Source organism: Astatotilapia calliptera, chromosome 7, assembly GCF_964374335.1.
Source record: "Astatotilapia calliptera chromosome 7, fAstCal68.1, whole genome shotgun sequence".
Classification (NCBI taxonomy): Eukaryota; Metazoa; Chordata; class Actinopteri; order Cichliformes; family Cichlidae; genus Astatotilapia; species Astatotilapia calliptera.
The window spans coordinates 68,342,312-68,367,288 of NC_137428.1; the positions used below are offsets into that span (position 1 = coordinate 68,342,312).

General features: G+C 46.8%; 2 protein-coding genes across 3 annotated transcripts; one reads left to right on the forward strand and one right to left on the reverse strand.

The window, feature by feature from the left end:
* The first annotated feature begins 95 nt into the window (after window positions 1-95).
* Window positions 96-20,039, forward strand: elmo3 (engulfment and cell motility 3). Of its 2 annotated transcripts, none has more exons than XM_026176743.2 (21): window positions 96-345; window positions 4,342-4,453; window positions 6,840-6,880; window positions 6,995-7,067; window positions 8,223-8,273; window positions 8,452-8,621; window positions 8,811-8,910; window positions 8,985-9,136; window positions 9,454-9,532; window positions 10,386-10,436; window positions 10,532-10,654; window positions 10,980-11,102; window positions 11,188-11,292; window positions 11,460-11,568; window positions 11,644-11,780; window positions 16,128-16,291; window positions 17,623-17,735; window positions 17,814-17,918; window positions 18,420-18,499; window positions 18,848-18,928; window positions 19,021-20,039. In XM_026176743.2, the coding sequence occupies exons 2-21, from the start codon at window positions 4,376-4,378 to the stop codon at window positions 19,231-19,233; spliced, it is 2,148 nt and encodes a 715-aa protein (XP_026032528.2). In that variant the 5' UTR covers window positions 96-345; window positions 4,342-4,375; the 3' UTR covers window positions 19,234-20,039. The 2 variants fall into 2 exon arrangements, with proteins under 2 accessions (XP_026032528.2, XP_026032529.2); XM_026176744.2 differs by having other exon boundaries at window positions 4,345-4,453.
* fbxl9 (F-box and leucine rich repeat protein) lies at window positions 20,025-24,515 on the reverse strand. The gene is made up of 11 exons (XM_026176747.2): window positions 24,219-24,515; window positions 23,945-24,046; window positions 23,730-23,864; window positions 23,039-23,218; window positions 22,621-22,926; window positions 22,328-22,544; window positions 21,913-22,070; window positions 21,623-21,838; window positions 21,340-21,552; window positions 21,046-21,263; window positions 20,025-20,959 (listed from the first exon to the last, which is right to left on the reverse strand). Exons 1-11 carry the CDS (start codon window positions 24,282-24,284, stop codon window positions 20,791-20,793), a joined length of 1,980 nt encoding a protein of 659 aa, XP_026032532.1. The 5' UTR covers window positions 24,285-24,515; the 3' UTR covers window positions 20,025-20,790.
* Between the last annotated feature and the right edge of the window lie 462 nt (window positions 24,516-24,977).

Sequence of the window (24,977 nt, forward strand, 5' to 3'; positions counted from 1 at the left end):
TAATGTGAAACGCGGGAGGGGTATTATTGTGAAAATCCAAATCGGAAACTGCTCTGTTAATCAGAGACGATTGACTCCAAAAAAAAAAAAAAACCCCAGAAAAAAACGCTCGACCAAGAGACTCCAGCCGACCCGGAACTTTTAGGTCAACTTATCACAGTTAAAACTTTCTGCAGAGACGCTGGTACAGATTTTGTCAGCGGTCGGATGTTTTTGTAGGGGAACACACCTCCGCGGACCGACTCGGTTCCTCCTGAAGAGTAAAAAAGGAGCTGCAAATGTTTCTCGGTCCGACTGCGGCGGTTCCTGCAGGATAGTAGCTCTTGACTCGTCTTCTCATACCAGGTAGGAGGCATTCAGGGAAAAAGAAAGCTGTGCTCACATTTCTTTCACGACTGTTGTGTTGACTGTTTCCAACACGCTGTGGCTGCGCTCATATCAGATTAGCTGCACTTTTAACTTGTTGCACTGAGTGGTTTACTTTAACTAAAACATTGTTTAGCTGCTAACTTGATGCATGACTTTACTTAACTGACATGTGCTATATGTAAAGCACAATTGTCTTATTCATAATTATTATAAGAAAAACTCCGAATATAAGTGTTTCTGTGTTTTATTTTTATTTTAGAAAGGCAGCTTCCAGTTTTCTCTACCATATAAATCCCTTTTCTTGGAAACCTGTAGCATTTGAGATTTACCGAGTGTATGTGCGACTCTGTCAGGTCAGGAATTTCAGGCAGCTGAGCTCTTCCCTCCCTACATACACACTTCCACAGTGGGTAGGGGGGGTCTGCCAGTCCAGGGGGTCTCAGACAGACACACACACACACACACACACACACACACACACACACACACACACACACAAAAGCTCTGAGCCTGCTTGTGGTTTTAAGCCTAACTAAGCAAACTGCTCACTGAATATAGACGGTGACAGCTGAATGTGGTGGGACTCTAATCTGTCTGACATCATCTCCTTTAAATGCATTTACGCTTTTAATGGTGCGCAGCTCAAACTCCACCTGTTTCAGCTGAACAGTGAGCGAGTGCACAGAGATGTACTCTTTGAGTTCTCGTCTATTGTAGCAGCTAGAACTTCCCATATTATAACGACCTGTTTGTTGTTGCATTTCTAACAACTTCCGTTCAGAAAAGCAGAAAATTGTATCTGATTGAACCCAGCAAGGCTGATTTTTCTTCTCCTTCTTCTTTGATTTACACATAATTGGGTTTGAGTAACTGCTGGCCTGTAAAATGAACCATGTCTTGTCTTTGGCTGTCAGATGGAAGCAGCTATGATCCATATGTATTACACTGCTGAGGCTTCGGCTTTTTTGTGTCTTTGAAAGATTGGCTAATCTCTTATTTGACCAGTTGTTCAGGTTATTAAAGGATTTTTGTTAACTGGGATCATTACATTTAGAGTACTAAAGTTAAACCTCAACTTCTCTTCTGTTTTAAGCCAGACAGTGGGTGTGGTTTCAGCTTCCACTTGGTTAATTCTGGGGGGCATCACGAACAGGCACAGACAGGTACAGACTGAGGCAAGCACGCACTGGTGGTTAACCTCTGGAGCCTCACATGAAAGCTTCCCTCTTTTCCTGAGTTCCTGAGTAAATGAAGCAGCTTACACAGTTTTGCTGATCAGCAGCTTTTTAACTTTCGATACAAGCAAGTTGGGTTTAGTTAAAAATGCAAAAAACATCTTTTAGTTCATCTTTCCTTGTCTGGGGACGTTAGTTCCCCTAAAGAAATGGTAACTTCTATTAATGAGAGGTTTTAATTTATTCTAATTTGTATTTCTGCCGTCGTGTTCCTGACCACTAATGCATTAAGTGTAAAGCTGTATAAAATCAATTCAGACACTTTAAAAATACTTTGTAGGAAATGCTTAAAGGATTAGCTTAAGTTGATTCTTCTTGGACGACAGGAATGCAGGCTGATCTCCGCCCTGGTCAGGCCACGGTGAGCTCTAGTCTGCTCAGATTATATCAATGTTCAAGCTTCTGATCTAGACGAACTGTACTGTGGTGTTCTATTCCTGTCGCCGGGCCACATTTGTCTACAACCTCTTTTCCTTCTTTCTGATAGATCGTATAGTTTGCTTATAGATGCGACAGCAGCATCGCAAAGCTGTGAGCTCTGAATGCTCTGGTCTACAGATTATCCTTGTACAGTGCCACAGTGTCAGATGAGTAGTACTGGGTTGAAGCCCCTTGTGCCTTCAGAACTGCCTGCAAAGATTCATCAAGGAGCTGGAAACACTCCTGAGGTTTTGGTCCAGCTGCAGATCCATGATGCGAGTGTCGCCTTCGACCACATCTCCACGACGCTGTGCTTGGACTGAGATCTGGTGACTGTGAGGGCTCTTTGGGTGCCCTGAACTCACTGTCATGTTCAAGAAAGCAGCTTGCAATGATTTGACACATGACACAATGTCCTGCTGCAAGCGATCATCACAGGACCTGTACGCTGTGGTCATAAAGAGCTGGACGTGGTCTGCTACAGTACTTGCTGCGGCGTTTAGACGATGCTACCGAAAATATCGCCCACATTGAGACTCATCAGACCGTGCAGCATTTTTCCAATCTGCTGTTGTCGAGCTTTGGTGAGCCTGTGCGAGCCGCAGCCTCAGTTTCCTGTTCTTACCTGACAGGAGCGCCACGTCATCTGCTTCAAGGTCCGACGTGTTGTGCGTTCACAAACTCTCTTCTGCTTACCTTGATTGTGACGTGGTTGTTTGAGTTACTGTTGCCTTTCTGTCAGCTGGAAGCATTGGCCCTTATCCCTGAGCTCTGGCATCAGCCATGCATTTCCTCCCAGAGAACTTCTGCTCTTTGTCTCTTTGTTTATGCCAAGTGGAGACGCTTGAGCAGAAATCATCTAAAAACTGGCTGATTTGAGAGGAAGTGACCCAATTATATCTGATGACGTAAATGATGCCAAGCAGGTAGCGTGTTTACTGTGAGTGCCATCCTCTCTGTATTTATCATCACAACATCGTTATCCTGCTATTATTGTAAATCACGACGCTAGTCAGTGTTGACCTGATGATTGTGCTTACTAGGAAAAAGGGAACTTCTTCAGGGGTTGAAAGACTCTTTGTGCCAAGTTTCACTTTTACAGCGCTTTCTTTGACTGATGTACTCGTCATTTTTTTATTGAAATGTTGGATTTTACACCCAGACCTGAAATTAAGTTCAGTTTCCACTTGCAGGCTGATTAGGAAACTGGTGTAGTCAAAGCTGTACTATATGACGCAACTCATGTGTACTTGTTTGGTTAGTTCTTTGAGCCAAAGCAGTAACCACAGCAAGTAGCCTACATGGGCTCAGTTTCACATTCTTCATTAAGCAGCTTGGACAGCTCAAAAACCGCAGGTACTCTCAGTTATTGTTAATAAAAACCGTAGCGTGACAGGTTGGCCTTTGAATTCGGTCACTCAGAAGCTGAGTAGGCCTCAGTTTCTATAAATCTCTATTAAGATTAATACTTTATTTTCAAAGGGAAGTTGACCTTTGGCACCACACCAGATCCAACATACCCAAACAGGTTTGGCCCTTCAGACTTCTCCTTCCATCTAGTCCATGTCAATTACCCCCAAACAAAGATGGATGTTTGAGAGGTGACATCCAGGTATCGGCTGCATTCTTATCGTCACTTAAAACAGCCCTTTTTTCTCAGACGGCGCCTCAGGGAGGCGAGGAGGCCTCGAAGCATGCGGTTGTTGTGACAGCAGTGGGAGTGTTGCTTTGTTAAAAACTGCGAGCTTTCTTTTTGAGGCTGGAAGTGACAGAATGCAAAAAGCATCCAAGAGATCGAGCACAGGCTGGGCTGTTAATCACACCGAGCCAGTGAGCGCACAGAAGACTCAACATCAGACTGTATGTGTTGTCCATGTGTCGACAGACTGAGGAGGAGGACGAGGAAGGGTTTGAAGCGCAACAGCAGCTTCTTCTTTATCCTCTGGGAAAAGTCTATCGGAGCCGAGGAGGAAGTGAGAAGAACGATGGAAGGACTGGAGGTGCCTGTACGGGCAGGAGGTCACCTGTTTCAGCTTTACTCAGCACTCCATAAATAAACCGTGAAAGAGGAACCGCCGTGTTCTGCAGCTTCACGTGTAAAACGGTTGTTGGATCAACGCGAGGCAGCCATCAGATTTACAGACTGTCAGCTCTCGTTTTCTTATTCCACCTTTCTGTTGTCGAAATGACGGAGACTCGTTTTTTGTGCAAACTCGAGTCCATTTTGGTCACATGGTTTTTATATATGTTCTTAAATGGGACTCAATGTATTTCATATAAATCCCACAGGTGCCCAATAACTCTGTTTTCCCGTTAGCAGCTGAATAGCGGTGTAACCAAGAGGTGCCATCATGCCGCAGCAGAAGGACATAGTGAAGATAGCCATCCAGATGCCCGGGGCCTACCCCCAGCTCATACAACTGGACCAGGTAATGCACACATTTATACAACGTGCACACTTTTAACTGATAACGTCCGTCGCGCTCTGGTTGGTTAAAATAACGCAGTCTGTCACACTGAGTGTCTGATGTGCTTCTCTGATGTCACGTTTGATCTACCTCTAAACCACAAGAGGACTTTGTTTCCCTCTGCGGAGCATCTTACCCAATTTACTTGTCTTGGTAGAGTTGAAAGCCGTTTTCACACGTGCACCGCAGCCGTGAACAATGCCCTGCGATCGTGCAAACGTCTGATGCAGCAGGACTGAACTAAGCTTTCTTTAATGCGTGTGATCTGACTGTTTCTGTGTGAGACAGGTTCAACGAGCTCGTCACTGTGACCAGTCGGCTCGTAGTGACGTCGTCGCTCTCTCGATGCTACGGGACAACTTAGAAGAGTGTCCTGATCTTATGTTTCTGGCATTTTGGGAGTTTTTGTGTGAGAAAAGATGAGATGGTGCAGGAATGATGGCGCATGAGGACCTGGCAGAGCTGTGACCCTCAGCTCACATTTTACACCTCTGAGTTTGTTGCACCGTCAGCATCGTGGTGAATATAAACCTGCTCGGTGGAATCAAACAGGGGAACCTGAACCACTTTGTTCTGCAGCCGTTATGAACACATTTCATCAGAGAGTTGGTCAAAATGCGAAGGCTCTGATTGGACTCCAGGTTGTGACATATTTCAGTCAGGCTGCATCAGGTAATTTGGTCGATTAATTCTGCCCAGGTTGGTTTTAGTCCAGTAGTGCTGAGACTTTCTGGCACGTTCATAGCAGCACTCACGCTAATGAGTCAACGCCAGACCACAGAGACGTGCATTCATCTGAACTATGCTGGGCATTTTCTTGCTGGGGGGGAATAAAAAGGTGTCACCATATTGGCCCGTGCGTCTGTGAAGGCTCCGCCCACTCCTGCTTGTATCAGTTCAGAGAGAGAGAGAGAGGGGGAGAGAGAGAGAGAGAGAGAGAGAGGGGGAGAGAGCGCTTTGGCAAAAGGTTTTAAAAGGGGAGTTAATTATGACTCTAGAAACTGAAAGACACTAATAATACTGGCACTTTTAGGTGTGTGTGTGTGTGTGTGTGTCGATGGTGATGATCCCCACTTCCTTACCGCTGTGGTTTGAAACAGCTGCTATAACATGACATGTTTAAACTAGCTGTCAGAATAACGCTTCGGCTCCCGACTGTAAACGTGATGTAAGACTAACAGTTAAACTCAAATGTTCCCACTTCCTGCTGCATCCTACATAAACTTCATGAAGCACATGTTGATATAATGTCACAGAAGTCACGCCGCTTTCATGCGTTTCTCAGTGATGCTGTGGAAACAGCTGCAGCTCACTTTCTCCACTTTCTCCCTGCGTCTGCCTTCACTTCAAATTTGCACAGTGAACATGCACCGATGTGAGTTTTCAGCTTCCTTTCAGTCGCTCTTGTTGGCGACTCACATGACCAGACTCTGCGGTCTGTCTCTTGCTTGCTCGTGCCTCGGGAGTGACTCTTTCACGTGAACGTGTTGTTATTAATACACTTGTTACTCGTTCTGGGGTTTGTGTTGATATGAGCCATAAAGTGTGAAAGCTTTGTGACTAAAGTAAAAAGTGTTTCATAGCAGTGATGGCTTTCTGTGATTGTGGGGAAGTTTTCCATATGTTTCCCAGAAACTTGGGGGAAGTTGTTTCCTTGCGCAAGACAGTTAAGTCTAGAGTGTACAGCAGGGCCGGCTGTGAGGTCTCTGAGTTGCACACTAGCGTAGGCTTAACCAGGTTCCCAGCCAGCGCCTTTCACCCACTATTTGAACAGCTGATAATCTCATCGGGATTATTCTTAGAGGAACTGTCACAATAAGTTATTCAGGAGTGTTACTTTGGGCCTTTCTTGACACAAAATAGTTTCGTTTTAAATCGCGACCAATTCTACCTCGCCAGGAAAACTTCCCATTGGCCCGAGCGTTTCCAGCAGACGCATCTGATTCGTTGACCCTCTTTGCTGCCACTAATGACAGACTGTCCACCGGGTCAACCACAGAACCTGAAGACATTTTGACAGGGTAACCACAGGGCTGACCACTAATAGCAGGATAGCTGAGAGGCAGACATGGAAGTAGTCTGGCTTTTATTTCCGTACAGAGAGGACTCTGGGCACCGAGGGCAACATTGTTCACAGAGTGTCGGCGAGCTTTCCTCTGCCCAGCAAACAAGGTTTCCAGCCAGCGGGAATAGTTGTGGAACCGCGATCCCATAACAGCATGTCATTACTGAAGCATGAATTCGGCTCCCCGACAGAGAAACATAGTAGTTGTGCAGCAGGTGTGTGTCTTTTATGCTGCGTCTGCATGCATGTGTGACTAAGTGCTGCTTTGTTGTGTCTCTGCAGAAAAAACCTCTGTCTGCTGTGATAAAGGAGGTGTGCGACGGGTAAGTCTGCGATGGAGGTTGTTTTGCTTGACATCATCGTGCTTCATTGGTCACACTGAAGTGTGTGTGTGTGTGTGTGTGTGTGTGTGTGTGTGTGTGTGTGTGTGTGTGTAGATGGAATCTCCCCGGGTCCGAGAACTACGCCCTGCAGTATGCTGACGGAGTGCAGATGTACATCACCGAATCGGTCAGTCGGCAACAGTCAACACAAAAACGTCTGTCGTTGGCTCAGGTTTCTGCAAAAACGTCAAGTACCAGACCCGAGTCAGCCTTCCAGATGTTTCCATGGTTACGAGATAAGCATCTATCTCTGCCACTAGATCAGTGAATCACTACTTTGTCAGCACTTCGCCTGCGTTTACGAGCGTCTCCCTGGAGCTCAGTCATCAAAGACGAGCGTGAAACAGGAAAAACAGAAGCTAAAGCGAGAAGCAGCTTCACTCAGATTCCTCTTGAAAGGTTGCTGCTGAAGCTTTCCTGCTCTCTGAGATAAGACTATCATCCCATCAGGAAAAATGCAGACGAGGCTTCTGCAGCTCCTTTACAGTTAGCGTAGGGATGGTAAGCTTCAGGCTTTTGCAGTGATCACGTAGTTAAACACACATGTTTCAGTTTAAGGTTGGCTTCTTGAGGAGTCTGTGGAACAGAGGCGGTCTAATAATGGTGCTGATTATTTCCTGCTTTTAGTGGCAGACTTCAGAAATGTGCATGTTAATATTATCAGCAGTCAGGTGGTCGGTGGGTTGGAGCCCAGGCAGGGCCCGTTGGTTTTCTCTGAGCTGTTTCTCCGACCACCAAAAACCGCTAACGTGCTGGGTTCATCCTGTCTGCACAGGCCAGGGGCAGCCTCACAAAACACAGACTCGATTGCAAAGATTTTACTTTGTGCTTAATAAATGTTAGGAAGAAGAACAGCAGAAGCTCTTGGCTGCAGCAAAGCTGCACGGCTCATTTGTAAGTGGCACGACGAACAGGGACTGAGACGCTTTATTGGAGATGAGGTGTAAATTTGGGCTGAAATATTTTGTCACATCTGTGATCACGTGCATTCAGTCTTAATGTTCTGCTCTAGACTTAAAAGCCAAACAGGGTCACGGTGCAAACAGCAGCCCGAGCCCCAGACGGCCCGCTAACCCCGTTTTAACGTTGGTCTGTTTGGCCTTTGGTAAATAAACAGTACATATGCAGGATGAGTCATTCTTTGATAATGTGAGGAATGAGCTTCTCGTTGACGTCTTGAGCCTCTGTGCCTGGATGTGCAGTCCTCTGATAGACACAGATTATGTTTGGTGTTCTTCTTAAACCTTTTCTCCGTGTCTGCCTGCTTGTTTGTGTGTCGTAGAATCGTCTGGACATTAAGAACGGCTGCATCCTGCGTCTGACCAAGGCACCGGTGAGTCTGCAGCCTGTTTCACCTTCTTCTCCCTCTAACACAGCGAGAGGCTACGTTCTGCTACGTGCTGACCAACTAGAGCTCCAGAAGTCTAAACTGTCGCATCAGAGCTCGATGGATGACTTTTCTGAGCCGGTGTGTTTCTCTGTGTGTGTTTCGTTGGCGTGGATGAACTCAGGGCCGCTGCGCGGAGGATTTGTTCAAGGGTATCCAGAGCTCAGACGCAGGCGTGCGCTGCGATTCGCTGAAGGAACTGGCGAGCGTTTCAACAGACGTGACCTTTGCTCAGGAGTTCATCAGCCGAGACGGACACCTCTTATTGGTCAAGATTGTAGAAGACTCTAATGAGTTAGTATCCTCGTCAGATATCACCGACTGATTCATTGAAGCTCTTTTCTGTGATGGTAGCAGCAACACGATTGGCTGAGCTCTCAGCGATGCAACGCTTTACTGTTACTGACTTTAAAGCACCAACGGCATCACTGATCGTGTCCGTGTGAATGTCTCATGCTTGCCTCTTTTTACTGTGTCATTCAGGAGTAATGTGATCATGACGCACACGCTGACGGGGTTCATGGAGCTGATGGATCATGGGATCGTTTCATGGGAGAACCTCTCTTCTGTCTTCATCAAAAAGGTCCCCGCTGCTCTCCGCACGCCTCTCGCACGTTTTCCGAGTTTGATTTTCTGAAGCTCACGTTTCTCCCTCAGATCGCCGGCTTTGTGAACGCCAAGTCGACGGACGCCTCGATACAGCAGGTGTGCTTGGACATCCTGGAGAGCATGGTGCTCAGCAGCCACAGCCTTTTCCTGCAGGTCAAACAGGAAATCACCATGGAGAGGCTCATTGCTCACCTGCAGGTGTAAGTAGTTTATCACGCAACAAGTCACACTCGCTTGGTGTCTGTTGCATCTTAAAGTTCAAAATCATTAATCAGCATCATTTGCTTTCGCTTAATCTGGCACAAAGATATAGTGTCATGTGAAACGCGTTCGAGTAATGCAACGAGGTCACAGCATTGTTTCTGTAACAGGAAGTTTTAAATATGTAAACTGTCCAGTTTTTACTGCACGAGTGCAGCAATACGAGAACTGAAATCTGTCAAAGGAGCATGCACGCATTTCCATGTGGCTGCAAAGCTGTAAAAATAATGTTTTGTGTGTCTCTAACCTTTTTCAGGACAAATCAGCAGATACAAACCAAAGCCATGGCCTTACTCATGGCCCTGCTGCAAACAGCCGGAGACTCGGACCGAAAGGTGCCTCTGCTACTTTCAAACCTTTCATGCACTTCCTCTTTTCCACACTAGTAAAACTTCAAAGCTTGCAGATGATCAGGTGTTTTAGTTTGGCTCGCAGTTCGTCCTCGGTGTCTGCCTCCAGGCAGCACCGTGCACACTGTTCATCAGCAGTAACCTTAAAAGTTTGGCTTTTCTATCGCAGGATGTCAGATTCAGGTGCTTCTTCACTGATACTCATACATGTGTCCTAGTGACAGCTTTTAAGGATCAAAAACATTTAAACTTGATGCTTTGTGTGAATATGTGACCTTGTGAATCTGTGGGCTGAAAGTATGTGTTAGTGTAGCTGATGTAGGCGTCCCTCAGGTAAAAGGTGGCTGTAGTTCTGGGCCACAGCAGAACGGAGCTGCACTTGTTCCTGGAATAATTTCATTCTCTTTGTTTTTATCTCATAATCTGAGGAGACTGTAGCTGCACATGTGCCTCGGGGTGAAGGACAGTTGCTGTTCATGCGTGTCAGAATCCCACAGGCACCGTCTGCAGACAGTCGAGTCTTTCTGCGCCTCTGCTCCTCTCTCCATGTGCACAAACGGTTCCTTCATTCGGCTCTTTTCTCTCAGGCTCTCTTTGTTACTTCCTCACTTTTACATCAGGTCAACAAACCCACCCTTCTTATCAGCAAAATAGTTGCGAACAAAAACGCGGTTGAGTCAGAGATGCACGTACCAGCAAGCAGCGATTTCGTCACAGAGGTCAAAGTCCCTCAGGCTGATCCTCCTGCCTTACGCTGCCTGTCGACACTGTATCGCCACCCGGTGGTAGAAGCAGGTCTCTGCAGTCCAGTGACACACGCGCTCTTCTTGTTTTACAGGATATGTTTGATTTCCTGACTAAGAAGAATGTCCGCCAGTACATATATAAGGTGAATCATCTTCACGTGTCCGATCACGTTTCACAAATTCTTTTAATAATGATGAAATATAAAATGTATTCATGTCAAATGTGTGTCTCTGGCAGAATATAATCCACAGTTCTGGTTCAGTCCAAGACGAGATGGCCCACTACCTCTATGTCCTACAGTCGGTTACCTTGAATCTCCAGGAGCCCCGCATGAGGACACCTCTGGACTGTTGCAGCCAGGTGAGCCGCAACACAGCGGGTCAGGTTTCAGGGAGCTCGGAAAGAAACGCGTCCGGACTTTAAGTTTCCTTGAAGACGTTTAATCTGAGAAGCTTCTTCAGGTGTAAGAGTAAGGCTCACGTCCAGACGCCTTTCTTTCCGAGCTCCTTAGACTACGATGACCTTCACAGACATGTTAAAGCCACGCCCGGTCGGCTGCACATTTATGTTTTTACATTTATAATCCTGAAATCTTATGAATAAAATACCGTTTCTAATGTTCTGTCGCGCTCAGAAACGTAAAGATTCTAACAGCCCACTGTGTGTCTGCCTGCTTTCACCTCAGGAACAAAGAGACATCCTTCACGGTCTGAGGCAGGCAGCGTTCGAGACAGAAAGCGAGAACAGTCTGAGTCACGAACGACGGCGTTCGCTCTGTGCTAAAGAGTTCAGGAAGCTGGGCTTTTCTGTAAGCGTGAGATCATACACGGTAACTGTTTGTCTGCCAGCTTTTCTCTCGTTTATATGTGACACTTTGTCTTCCTTCCTTTCAGAATAATAGCAACCCCGGTCAGGACTTGTCACGAACGCCTCCTGGTCTCTTAGCTTTGGACACCATGTATTACTTTGCCACACGTTATCCCGACGCCTACAGCAGGGTGAGCATGACTTATCTGCAGTTTAGTTAGACATAGAAAACCTCTGCTGGTGCATGTTAAATGAAAAAATGATCGAGTACAAGCGGCTTGTTTGTTACATGAGCTCAAAAATCAGGTGACTGCATAATAAACGCTCAGCTTAGTTTCCGTTCTGTCTCTGTCGTCAGTTTGTCTTGGAGAACAGCAGTCGAGAGGACAAACACGAGTGTCCCTTTGCCAGGAGCAGCATCCAGCTCACGCTCATCCTGTGTGAAATCCTTCGGATCGGAGAGCCACGTCAGTCTGATCTCTTACGCGCTGCGATCTCTGCTCGCTCTTGTTCGAGCTCTAATTTATTTTGTCTGTTCACAGCCTCGGAGACGGGGTCCGACTACCACCCCATCTTCTTCAGTCAGGACCGGCTGATGGAGGAGCTTTTCTGCGTCTGCATTCAGCTGCTCAACAAGACCTGGAAAGAGATGAGAGCCACACAGGAAGACTTTGACAAGGTACAGCAGCAGAGGCGCTCGCTTTGCTAGAAGGAACTCAGTCCTTGTACACCGGGCAGTTCTCACATAGACGGGAGAGTTTGCTCTGGTCGTTGGCTGTGGCAGTGTGTGAACCGGTGACGTGGGGTACGTCAGATCCAAACCGTCCACGACCACATGTGGGATCTTTGCTAAATGCAGTGACAGTCAGTCTCATTTTCCCACGGAGTACTTGGAGTCATTTGCGGTACACCCAACCACATAAACGCTTCCATAAATCAGAAAACAATGAGTGGAATCGAGCCGGTGACCAAACTGAAGTGAACGGTGGCTTTTTGTAAATTCTTCTATGCGACATTCGTCGTTTTACACAATAGCACCATGAGTTGGAACGAAAACACAGCTCTTCATGTTATATACGTTAGATGCATGTGTGTGGTCGGGAACAAAACACTTTATTATATTCATAGCACACAGTCATACATGCATACGAGTGATGTGTTTAGCAATCGTGCACTCGTGGATGCATCGGAGGAAACTGTGGTTCAGTGTCCAACCCAAGGATGCTTCATCGTGCAGACCGGAGGAGTCAGAGAGGGAACCGCTGGCTCAGGAAGTTCAAGAATCAAAGAACGTTACCTTATTTAAATATAGTCAGGCAGACAGAGGTCAGTAGTCCCAAAGTAGTCCCCCCCCACTGCGGGTATTTGTGCAAGCTATGCTGGATCTCTTCTGGTGAGCTTTTGTTCAGGAAGTAGAACAAATGTGGTGAATAGACTGCTCCACAGTTAATCCCATTTCTGCCGAACAATACAAATCAGTTGCACTCTGAATAAACGGGAGTTGAAATCAGAGTTCAAAATTTCAATCCAATTTTATTTATACAGCAACAGTCTCCTCAAGGCGCTTTGCATCGTAGACCCCCGACCTTTTTTGTGCCACGGACGGTTTAATGTCAGACAATATTTTCACAGACCGACAAACCCAACAATCATATGAGCCCCTATGAGCAGCACTTTGGCGACAGTGGGAAGGAAAAACTCCCTTTTAACAGGAAGAAACCTCCGGCAGAACCAGGCTCAGGGAGGGGCGGGGCCATCTGCTGTGATTGGTTGGGGTGAGAGAAGGAAGACAGGATAAAGACATGCTGTGGAAAAATGCTAATTCAGAGGGCGGGGAAGCCAACACTTCTTCATCTTGCCCCTCAGTTGATGTTTCTTATTCGAACCGCTGCAGAAAATTGTGGTCAAAGCTAGAGATGACCCGCCAAATTAAAATTGAGGCCAGTGTGCAGCATGTAATTTAAGGTCCGTGGAGAAGCCGCAGAGTGCAGGTGCTCAGAACTGGACTTCCGGGGAATGATCTGAGAATAGCTGCACTTTAATCCCTGTGGTCATGTGGGTGACCTTGCATGGGTTGAATGGGAGACCTTGAATCCATTAAGGCCCACTGGTGGACTGTTTTGATCACACCTCACAGGGTGTTTCCACTCAGTTATCTTAATGAACTGTGACACAAGTAAATAAAAATGCTGATATAGTAAAAATGAAGCACAGAGAGACTGAAATTTAAAAGCAGAATGCTTTAAATTCAATTTTAAATGTACATTTGTCTAAGTTTGTATTTTGGTGGGTTGGATTGGTTCTCCTTCCCCGACCCGCCCCCACACGCACAGTTAGCTTTGTGGTTTAAGCCGAGCTGGCGGCAGAGCGCTGTCATCTGGGAGAAATACTGAGAACTCAACAATCCTTCATCCACACAGTGCTCATAGAACTCTGTGACCTTTTGACCTCTCCGGTGCACGCCAGTGTCCTGTGTGCCAGACCAGCAGACTGGCCTTTTGTTTCTGCTCGTGTCCAACCTCCCAGGGTGCTTTGAGGCAAGGACAAAGCAGCATTAGGTGGACAAAGAGAACCGCGGCGAACGGCAGAAACGGAGGGAGAAGGAAACGAGGAAAACAAAGCGCCCAGGGCATCGGCAGTAATGACACGACAACAGAGGGGAACGTAAAACCTCTGGAAACGATGTGAGAGGGAGAGAAGGAAAAGGTTCGACAGGGAGCAGCAAAGAAGAAGGAAAGCTGAGGCTGTGACGGCGATATCGCTTATTTAGGTTTTAGTTGCATGTGCGCCTCCAACATTAAGAAATCTCCTCAGTCCAGCTGTGTTATGATCTGAACAGCCGTCCTCCGCTAACACACATACGCACACTTAGCGTCCATGAACACGCTGCCAAACAGAGAGACAGCTGCCGTCGCTCCTATTGGCCCGCTGAGCTAAACGACAGAGGGGCCGGACCCGGCTGGGCGTGTGCATGTGAGCACCGGGGTGTCTGTTTACCAAACACTCAAAGGCCTCTGCTGTCATAGGTGATCTCACTTTGACTCCGCGTCATCCCCGTCACGTTTCTGCGACTGACCGAGGGTGAAAATTGAAGCCACGGTTTTAAAATAATTGTCTGTTGAGGAGGAAGAATGGAGGTAAGATAGTAGTTTTTAACTAACTGGTAACACAGAGGCCAATATGAAGTATTCTAGTACAGAAGTGATTCATACATCAAAGGCTAAAAGGTTTTTTGTTTGTTTTCAATGTGTGACACTAGAAGCTGTTAATAAATCGTTACAATGTGTCGATTAGATTTATTGTCGTTACACGTGTATAAACACACGGCAATGAAATGCAGTTTGCATCAATCAGAAGAGCAATAGGAGCAGATTGCATACAGATAAGGGCAGAATAGAAGGTGGGAACAGTTACGTACAGATGCGTACAGCTGAGTGGTAAACAGATGTACAGTGGTGGGAGTGCAGACCGTGTCATGTGATTGCTGGTGGACGATGAGTTTATTTTGGCTCTGAGGACGTGAGCGGGGAGCCGCGCTGTGAAACCGTAGACGCTCGTTTCGTGTTCTGTACGACGGTCTGGATTTCACAGATTGTGTTTCCACTGCTGCGGGACAAAAACGACTTCGCTGTCGTCTGCAGTCACAAACACTTTGGTCACGCTTCACATTCTTGGAGGACATTTGTGAGACCGAGCGATTACTCTGAGCTTTGAGAATGAGTCGAGGCTTATCGACACTTTAGACGCTGATTGTTTGCAGTCAATCAAATTGGGCGTGAACAGGAATGATCTAGGTCAGCTGCGTACATGTGTGGGTGAGGGGGTGTGACCGCAGCAGCGCAGAGTTGGCTCGGTCTTTTAACACTATTGATTTTTATATAGATTTTCCACTTTTACGACTGAGGGAACCATAGATTTAACACGTATGTCACTGCGCTGAGGGTCACCTCCCGTCTCTGTGTGAGCGTCACTTTAACGAGTAGAAACACAGACTGAAGCACGGAGCTTCAGAAAACGCTGGGCAATTCAGTCTGACCACCATCTCAATAAAAACAAAGAATAAAGTAAAAATTGAACTAAAGAAACACTTTACAGGTAACGATAGAAACCAGTCAGTCTGTCATCGAGCAGCACGAACCGTTTCCCACACAAAGACGACGACCTTACCAGTGTATGTATCAAGACAGCTGCTGGGTGGAGACCGCCCTCACTAACTCCTGATGCATGAACATTTTATTCTGTAAGCAGAAACCGAGAGCTCGAGGGGGTTTGCTCCTAACCTCAACCCCCTGAACCCCACACGACCGACAGGTGAGCTGTGGACAATAAGAGACGGGACAAGAACAAACTATTATTCTTCACGTTTAACATTCAGCAGCTTAATAGAAGAACGTGAAAGAATTTGAGGAGCAGTTTTTGTCTCGAGGGTGCGCGAGACTCGAGCTCGAGAATACTGCTAACGCTGTCCCTGTTACTCACATCCTGCTCATCAAAGCAGCGCATACAGAACGTGTTGCAATAACAGAATGATAAAAATTCTATCAAATATTCTTAGAAACACTGAAAACTTTCAGCTTCTGCAAAAATAAATTCTTTGTTGTCCTCGTTTAACCGCAGTTTCTCGTGTTTATATCAGATTTAAGCTGCGAGTCGAGCGTTCCCAAATATTTACACAACTTGGAGTCTCACTGTGTGTGATTCTGGCCTTCGGTTTACCGCCATCTTTCCTGTAACCAGTGATTAACTCCTTAGTCTTAGTCACATTAAGGTCAAGGACGTTATGATGGCACCGTTTGACAAATGCAAGCAAGGCCATCGTGTGAGCGCGTGCGTGGAGAGGATATCGCACTGATGACTGAGCGGCTCTGAGTCTTCTTTTGCCCACATGAAGGAATAATGTTCAACCATTGTGCACAAACGTGTTAAATAGGCAGGCTGACATGCCCTGGTTATGTCAAAGCCAAGCCGTGAAACACCAATCCCTATCACACCAACAGCATGTCTGTGCTCCCATATCTGTCCTCAGGTGATGCAGGTGGTGAGGGAGCAGATCACCAGGACTCTGTCGAGTAAGCCGACCTCCTTGGAGCTCTTCAAGAACAAAGTTAACGCTCTGAACTACAGCGAGATCCTCAAACTGCGGCAGACGGAACGACTGCACCAGGAAGAGACTCTGGCTCCGCCTGTGCTGTGAGCATCAGCAGGTTTACGTGCTGCGTACCGGTCTGTGTTAAAGGAGTTGCCATGTGCACCAACTGTCCTATAGTCTGTATAAACAGATGTTTGTCTATCTGTAGGCAGGAGCCAGGTCTACTGGTTATGGATGAGTGTGTTGTGCAGTCACGTTCGAGTGGGCACACATGGTAAATCCATCTGTACTGCAGGCGAGCCGAGGCCCACCGCGGTGTGATAAACGGATAGGTTGTTTAAAAGCTGCCAGCATTCATCGGATCAGATGAGCGCCCACTGCTTCCCAGATTGACTTCTTGCCTTTTACAGTTGAACTCATTTACTTTCTGCATGTCAGAGAAATGTCGAGGTCTGCAGTTCCCGCCGTGTAGCATCCCTGGCTGAATGATGGTCTCTTATACTGATGCTTCAGAGGTTTTATTGGAAATGTTTTTATTGAAACATTCAGTGAAGACACCGTAAGAGCTAGGAGCAAAACAAAGCCAGCAATATTAATACCATAACATTAAAGGAAACACATTTCCCCTGCTCACATATACATATACATCAAATTTACATCATTCAATTCATTATATCACCTCACTAACTTACAGCTACACATAAAGGTCAAGGTTAACAACACAAACTCTATTAAACGACATGTTGGTTGCACGTAACTTATTCCGTTAAAGGAAACATTAACAAACCTTGTGCCACTGTCAGCCAGGTACTAATTGGCAAAGGAAACGTACATATTTTTCACTTTAAGGCACACTATTTTACCATATCCTAAAAGAAACCTTACTAACAAGCCCTTTAACGGTTTTGCGCCAGTTTCCTGTTTCAAAATAAAAGCCTGGATTTCAAAATAAAACCGAAGTACCTTTCAAACAAACGTAAAAATATTTACCAAATTTAAAGGTCATTTACACGCCGTCCGTACTGATTCAGTCATGCAAAGATCAGATTTGTAACAGAACAGAAGCTTGAAATAAACGAGCTCAGGTTCAGTGTGTTTGTGATCCACACACAGTTCGGCTGAGCGTCCCGTGTGTTGACCCCACATTCTGGAAACGATTCAATAAAAACGGAGTTTGTGGTTTGTTAAACTGTCCGATCAGCTGTTCTGCTGACGACTCCAAATAGTTTCCACCCGTATGGAGCAACCAGCAGGTCACACTGGTGTTTGTCACTAAACACTCAGTGTAACAGAGTTCTGCTCCTTGATTTTTGATTAGATTTGAATAAATGTCATCTGGGCAATAGTGACGGTTTATGTCTTAGAACAACGAGAAAACTGCTTGTGACGTTTTCAGAATAATTTTATAGCTCTTTGCTGCTTTTCTTTCCAGTGAACTCAAAGAGCGGCTGAAGCCGGAGCTGCTCGAGTTGATCCGGCAGCAGAGACTCAACAGGCTGTGTCAGGGCACGATGTTCAGGAAGATCAGCAGCCGACGCAGACAGGGTGAGAGCGCTCACAGGCTCGCGTGCAGCGAACGGCAGACTGGGCGTGTCAGGCTAACCCGCGTCTTTGTCTCTTCAGATAAACTGTGGTACTGTCGCTTGTCGCCCAATCACAAAATGCTTCACTACGGCGATGTGGAGGAAGACACGGAAAATCCACCAATAGAAACACTGCAGGAGAAGAGTGAGTTCAGTTTTTCTACACCAAATGGCTCGAGCCATATTCATGCTTAGGTTTATCCATTAAAATTAAATTGTGAGAAACTGTCATGTGTGGAATTCCAGTTTATTATGCTCATTGATTAATCTTAATAATCATCAAGCATCAGTGCCCAACAAACCCTGATACAAAGTGCAGAACAGTGCAGGTGTGTTGAGCCGCTGATCAATTCAGTTTTATTTACACAGCAACAGTCGCCTCGAGGCGCTTTATATTGTAAGGTAGACCCCACAGTAATGCATACAGAGGAAAACCCAACAGTCTTTTTTGGTGACAGTGGGAAGGAAAAACTTCCTTTTAACAGGAAGACTCCTCTGGGAGGGGCGGGGCCACCTGCAGCTACCGCTTGGCACTGACGACTCTTTGTTATTCAAAACAGAAGAAGGAACTAATATGACTCCGACAGATGGTTTTTATTGTCTGAAGTATATTAACCATATGTGTGTTTTGATGCTTCCTCTTCAGTTCCAGTCGCAGATATCAAAGGCTTGCTGACGGGTAAAGACTGTCCTCACATGAAGGAGAACAAAGGCAAACAGAATAAGGTCAGCTGTTTCACCTTCTCAGTACCATGGTGATCACCTCCTGCTGTAGGTGGTGTGGACAGTCAAGGGAGAAATATGGAGAGAAACTAAACATGGCTTGAGGAAATAAGATGCAGGTCCATCGATGGGCACAGAAGGACCTCCCTCACTCAGGGTATCTGGGGTCACGCTGAGGCGTTCCCAGGCCAGGTGAGAGATGTGGTCTCTCCAGCGTGAAGTCCTCACCCAAGCACACTGGGATGTCTCTGATGCTCTCGAGCTTCTTTCTGTTTAACAATGATTCTTGTTACTGGTGATGATTGATAATAAGTGTGGACGGGGGAATGTCTCACTGAGCTTTCTCTGTAGGAGGTCCTCGATCTGGCATTCAGCATCACGTACGACGTAGAGGAGTACAGCCTGAACTTCATCGCCCCGTCCAGAACCGACGTGAGTCTAAACGCTGCTCCGTTACCTCCTTCAGTTTCTTTGTGATATACGGTGAAGAAACTAAATCTAACCAGCTTCCACTACGTCTTCAGTTCTGCCTGTGGACGGACGGACTGAGCGTGCTCCTCGGCCGGGAGATGAGCAGCGAATCGATGCGGAGTGAGCTGGAGATCCTCCTGTCTATGGAGATCAAGCTCCGCCTCCTAGATCTGGAGAACGTTCCCATACCCGACAACGCTCCGGTCGTTCCCAAACCTCCGAGCAACTTCAACTTCTGCTACGACTTCAGCCAGACGGAACAATGAGCGCGTGACTGTGTAAATATGTGTGAAACGAGACGGTGTGGGCGGAGCTGCGCGTGCACGCGCTTGTCATCTTAATCGCAGATTTATAACTTTGACGCTTGAGTTTTCTTATTTTAAACATCCAAGTGAAACGAGTGAAGCAGGAACAAGGTTGAGACGCCGTCAGTGTTTGTGTGACGCACGTCTGCTCCTCCCTGCACTCAAACCTTCACACAGGTACCGAGCAAAATGTAATTCAATCCTTTTTAATATAACCACTCAAGTAATGGTACTTTACACTTGTTTTACAATCATTTTATATTTTTGAATTCTCTAAATGTGTGTGAGGAATACTGCGTTTTTTAAAGAGGGCATTAACTACAACACGGTACGTCGTTTATTCTCCAGCACATCAGACATACAGCAGGTGTTCAGTGTTACGCAGCTTCATGCACCTGCAGGCACTCGTCTTCATGTGGATCTCAGCAGCTCTGGAGCAGAGATGCATTAAATGATTTTGAATCGTTGTTGCAAACAGGCACACGTCCCTCTGTCACAATCACACGGTACCACATGCGTTGGATGACTTTTGGCTTTTTGGATCAAATTTCATTGTAACTTTAAAACTGATGCTTTTTGTCCACGGCTGGTTTTGTAATGTGAGCACTCAGTGGCGCCACCTGGAGGAGCTACTGGGGAACTGACTGATTTCGTTTCAGCACAGCTGCTCCACACTGACACACTGACCTCTGGGATAATGTCCACGTTGAATCATGTGCTTTGATTTAATTCACATGAATAAAAACATTTGATTTATACAGCAAAAAGCCAAACTTTGGTTTATTTATAAAAGACACCTTTGCACACTTTGGTCCATGATGAGTACTCCCTCTGTCTCAGTGCTACAACAGCGTCCACAGTGGGCTGGAGTGGAAATGAAACTCGCTAGTTTTGGCATGATGCGCCCTTTCCAAGAACATCTGACACTATCATTTTTGAAAAGCAATTAGTGATTAAAACCCTGATTTACTTTGTTTTAATCTAAAAGATGAAGTTGGGGAAACGTTTTCACTCCACAGCTTTAGCAGCATCAAAGTGTCCCATCCTACATCCTGCTTTTAACAACATCACTGAGCAAACAAGCAAAGACTGCCAGCATTAAAACAATAAAGGAAATGGAGCATCGCTGGCATCGGTCTACAACAATCTACGTCTGTGACAGCAGTAATTCATTTAAAAGCACCTCAAAGAATTTAAATATAAAATTTTCCGAACAGTAAATACATGAAATGCTGACTACTTTCTTCCTCCTGTGGTGCTCGTGTGTTGCCGTCTTCGCCTTCCTTTGAAATCTTTAAAAATAACCTTTGGTCCAAACTGGTGATTCCTACTCCACACAGGAGCAGATATTTACTCGAGAGATGACATAATTAGGTCCTGCTGTAAACTTTAAAGTATTTTTCCTCTCTCGCACAAAATACTGACATGTGCCAAAAGCTCAGCTGAGAGCAGACTATAGTCAGCAGGTTTTCTTCTTTTTCAAGTCCCAGCAGCCTCTCGGGATGTTCACTCAGCCTGTCAGAGGCTTAGGCTAAGATCAGCCCCACCTATGAACTTGTAGTGGAGATTCTCCAGGAAGGGCAGCTGTGTCTGGAGGAAGTCCACTGCTGCTACGGAGATGTTGTTGCACCTGGAGATGTCGAGCGTCCTCAGACGTTTGCAGTGCTGCACCAGGAGGAGCAGGGATCTGCGGGGTTTAGAGTGCAAACAGTGTAAGAATTTGATGGCTTTCCGATGAGCTGCAGCTACTTGCGAGGCGTGTGTGCTAATCACCTATCGGTGATGTTATTACAGCAGGAGAGGTAGAGATGTTGCAGTCTGGGGAGGTAGGGCGCAGCATGCGCCACGCCGCGGTCGCTGATACCTGGGCAGTGGCTGAGCACGAGACTAGTGAGACTGCGGCAGTGACGCGCCGTCGACACTAAGCTGTCGTCTGTGATCTCCGGCAGCATGGAGAGAGACAGATGGTGGAGATCTGGGAAACGCATCACCTGAGAGAGGAGAACAGAGCTTTTCAAATATTTTGCATTCCAGACTGGAACCTTCTGCTGCCCGTCCTCCTCCTACCTGAGTGATGCTGCTGTCCGTCAGTTTGGAGCAGGCAGAGAGGTCCAGTTCCTGCAGCCTGCTGAGAGCTAAAAGAGAAGCTCCAGCCTGCTGTCTGAGCTGCTCCAGGTCATTCGGAGTCACTAGCTTGGGTCGCTCCTCGAAAGGCAAGCGAGGAGGCTTGAAGAAGCCCATGTTGCCAAAAGTCCGGGTGAACCTGGGCCCCTTGTCTCCCTGTTAGAGCGAATTATTATAACAACCACACGTGCTTAGAGCAAAACAGACACAAAGCTGTGATTCTCACCGTCTCCTCGTCAGGCTCACATTTGGCTCTTTGCACCATTCCCAGCAGACCCCAGTCTGTCACTTCTTTACACCAGCCGAGCCGCAGCACCACCAGCTTCTGCAGGTAGGTGGCGACTGCGCACACGGACAGGTCAGTCACATTACTGCAGGAAGTCAGGTCAAGCTCGCAGAGAGTGTCCCCGAGCAGCTGGGCGAGAAAGAAAACTGCAGGATCCTAAAAGAAAGGCAGGAAGCTAAGATTTTTCCGTCTGGTTTAAACCGAACGAAGCGACGCAGACAATGACCGACCCTGATGTAGGTGCAGCTCCTGAGGTTGAGCGTCTCTAGCTGTCGTCTGGCAGCATCGGATCCCTTCAAGCCTTTCACCATCTCTGTTCCATTGATGTGCAGACACTCTGACAGGTCCAGAGAGCGCAGGGAGGGCAACAACAGCAGGTCCGACAGGCCTGTTGGTAACACGATGTTAATCACATGGAGGCAGTGCGATGAGCTGCGAGCGTGAAACTAATAACCGAGCATCATAAACTTGCAGTTCTATTCAAATAGAAAAATGCTGATTATTTCGTTTGTTTTCCCCTTAAAGCTGCTTTTAGTTTGTTCCATCATCGTGATTACGGTCACTCCAAAGATAATATCAAATATAAAAATGATCACACTGGGTGACAATTTCAGTTAAATACACAAGAATGTGCACGGGGGGAACCTTTTTCTGTGATCCTCCAGTCCTGCGACAATGAGAGGTGTGTCAGTGACCTCAGACCTCGCGCTATGGCCTCCACAGACCTGCTGGTCAGCTCCGTGCAGCCGCTGATGTCCAGTTTGAGGAGGCTTGGCTGGTGCTTCACCAGAACTTCCACCGAGTAGTTGGTCAGCTCCTTACAGCCGTGCAGGATCAGCTCCTCTAAAAACAAACCCTGAACCTGCAACACAGAATTACAGCTCTCAGTGGAAGTATTCTTAGTGATGCTGAAACTTGTGCTGTGCCAGCATCCCGACCTGTGCAACAGTGCGCAGCGACTCAGGGGTGATGGATGTCCTGCTGAGGTCCAGAGCTACGAGGGTGGATTTCTGCTCCATCAACAACCTCCTCAAGTTCCTAAGCGACAGCAGAGCTGAAGAGTCCTCGACGGCCCCCACCGGGCACCCTCGATACGGGTCAAACTCAAAAGCAATATGGCAGCCAGCCAGCGAGAGCCGACGGAGACGCGGCGTGCATCCGGTCAGCCGGTTGAAGGTGAGGTCAGACAGGTAACGGAGGTCAGACAGGTCCAGCTCTTCCAGACCACACAGTGCTGACCGCACCTGGAAGCAGATTATGATTGCTCACATTTTTATGACACCATAAAAAAATAAAGATTTTTTTTAAATTTCTTGTTTGAATTGTTCAGATTGTTTATTGCCCGTCTCCACCCACCTGCTGTCTGTGCTCCTCCCTGGAGAGGAATGCTCCAGACATGAAGAGGCTGTCCAGACCTCTGAGGTCCAACCTGCGGAGGGAGGAAAGCCGAGGGAGCAGGGCCAGCAGGGAAGCCTCTGTTATGCTGCTTCCAGGCAGGGCCAGGCTCTCCAGTTTAGGGCCCAGGCAAAGGCCCACCTGAGGAGGAAGCAACACAAAACAGGAAGGTTAGCAAAGGTGTGTGTGTTTAGTGGGAAACTCTGTGCTTACACGTTCACACACACAGACGCACATGATTGTGATAAGCATGAATTATTAAGTAATGACCACAGCTGCTCTGAACTTTGGCGTTCATTTATGGCCTGTCACGTGTTTATCCTTATGACAGGAAATTAAAATAATAAGGCTGTGATTGAGATATATATAAAAATGTTAAAACAATGCTAGTGTTTTTCTAAGATGACTAGAGTCCAGACAAATCCACTGTAAAAAAAGTTTCCATTGCCCGGAGGTGTGTGAATTATGTGAGCCTACCAGGAAGCGTATGACTGCTTGTTTGTGGGTTTGTCATCACATGACGTCAGGAATATAGTTTCACAGAAGGAGCAATGGATGCTGAGACATTTTTGGGTACTAAACACAACAAAAAACCACCTGTACCCCTAATATGTGTCAGACAGGAGCTGTTTAATTCGTCAGAGTACTGCACCTCCAGCAGCAGCGATCTGGAGATGCTGAAGCCATCGAGCTGGCTGATTATCAGGCTGCAGCGTGGCTTTCGGCCCAGACCCCTGATGAGCTCCAGGGACGAGGCCGAAGCCGGGAAGCGGAAGGTGATGTTCCTCTGCAATTTGAAAAAAACACAGTTAAAATGTGCAGCCACCTTTCAATTCATCGTCTCTGTTGTGGTCTGGGGAGAGTGACCTGGAAGCGGGGGTCCTGGCTGGCACTGTACCAGCTACGGCAGACCAGCGAGGCTTCCTTCCTGTCTGAAGCGTGGAGAAAACTCAGGATGTAAACTACGACCTGCAGATTGAGACAGAAATGCTGGATTAGATTAAACATCCGCGAAGAGCTCGATCCGAACCAGCTCCAGCGAGAGCACACTCGACAGGTACAGCAGGTCATGCGCAGTAGCTGACTGCCATTAGAACACTGTTACTGTAGCTCACGAGCACTGCGTTTGTATTGCACTCACCTCCACGGGCAGCGCAGGAGTGTCCACTGCGTCCTCCCCATCGCTGTCTCCCATCGTCCAGACCATCTGTGACTCAGCTAGCCAAACAGTAGCTATCGTGAACTAAGTTTAGCCTTTAAGCTAATGCGTCCACAGCACAGAGAAACGGTGTCGCCCGTGAACTAATAATTACAGCTACAGCTTTCCTTTCATTACAAGCTGCGTTACCTGCTGTCGTTCCCCTGAAAGCTCCTTTACGTTAGGCTCTGTGCACGCTCAGTCCCTTCAGGTGCGATCAGCTGACCGCAGAGGAGGCGCTGATGACGTCAGGGGGCGGGGCGCTGTGTTTTTTCCAGCACGCTTGGTACCGACGAGCTTTGATCTGATTTGTTTTTGACGCTTTGACCTAAATGTGTGGAAAGTGTTCTGTTTACCCCACACAGACGATGGTGCGGCCCAGAAGAAGCGGTTAGCTGTTAGAGCCGAATCAGAAAGGCTTTTGTTGCCAAATGGTGAGCAGGTTTACAACAGTATTGCTTCGGTACTTAGTGCAAAACATAAGTAAGATACACTTAAATAAACAAAAATAAAACTTAAAAGTGCAAAGCGGATCGATATATACATGAATGCAGGTGATGATCTGTGCAAAAATGGAACAGATATGACTGTGGGTCAATAACACGCCGTAAAAATACTAAACATCCGCAGTGAAAGTTAACGTTTGGAAAATCTTGCAAAAACATTTAAAATGACTTCATGCAGAAAAATGTCCCCTGTATG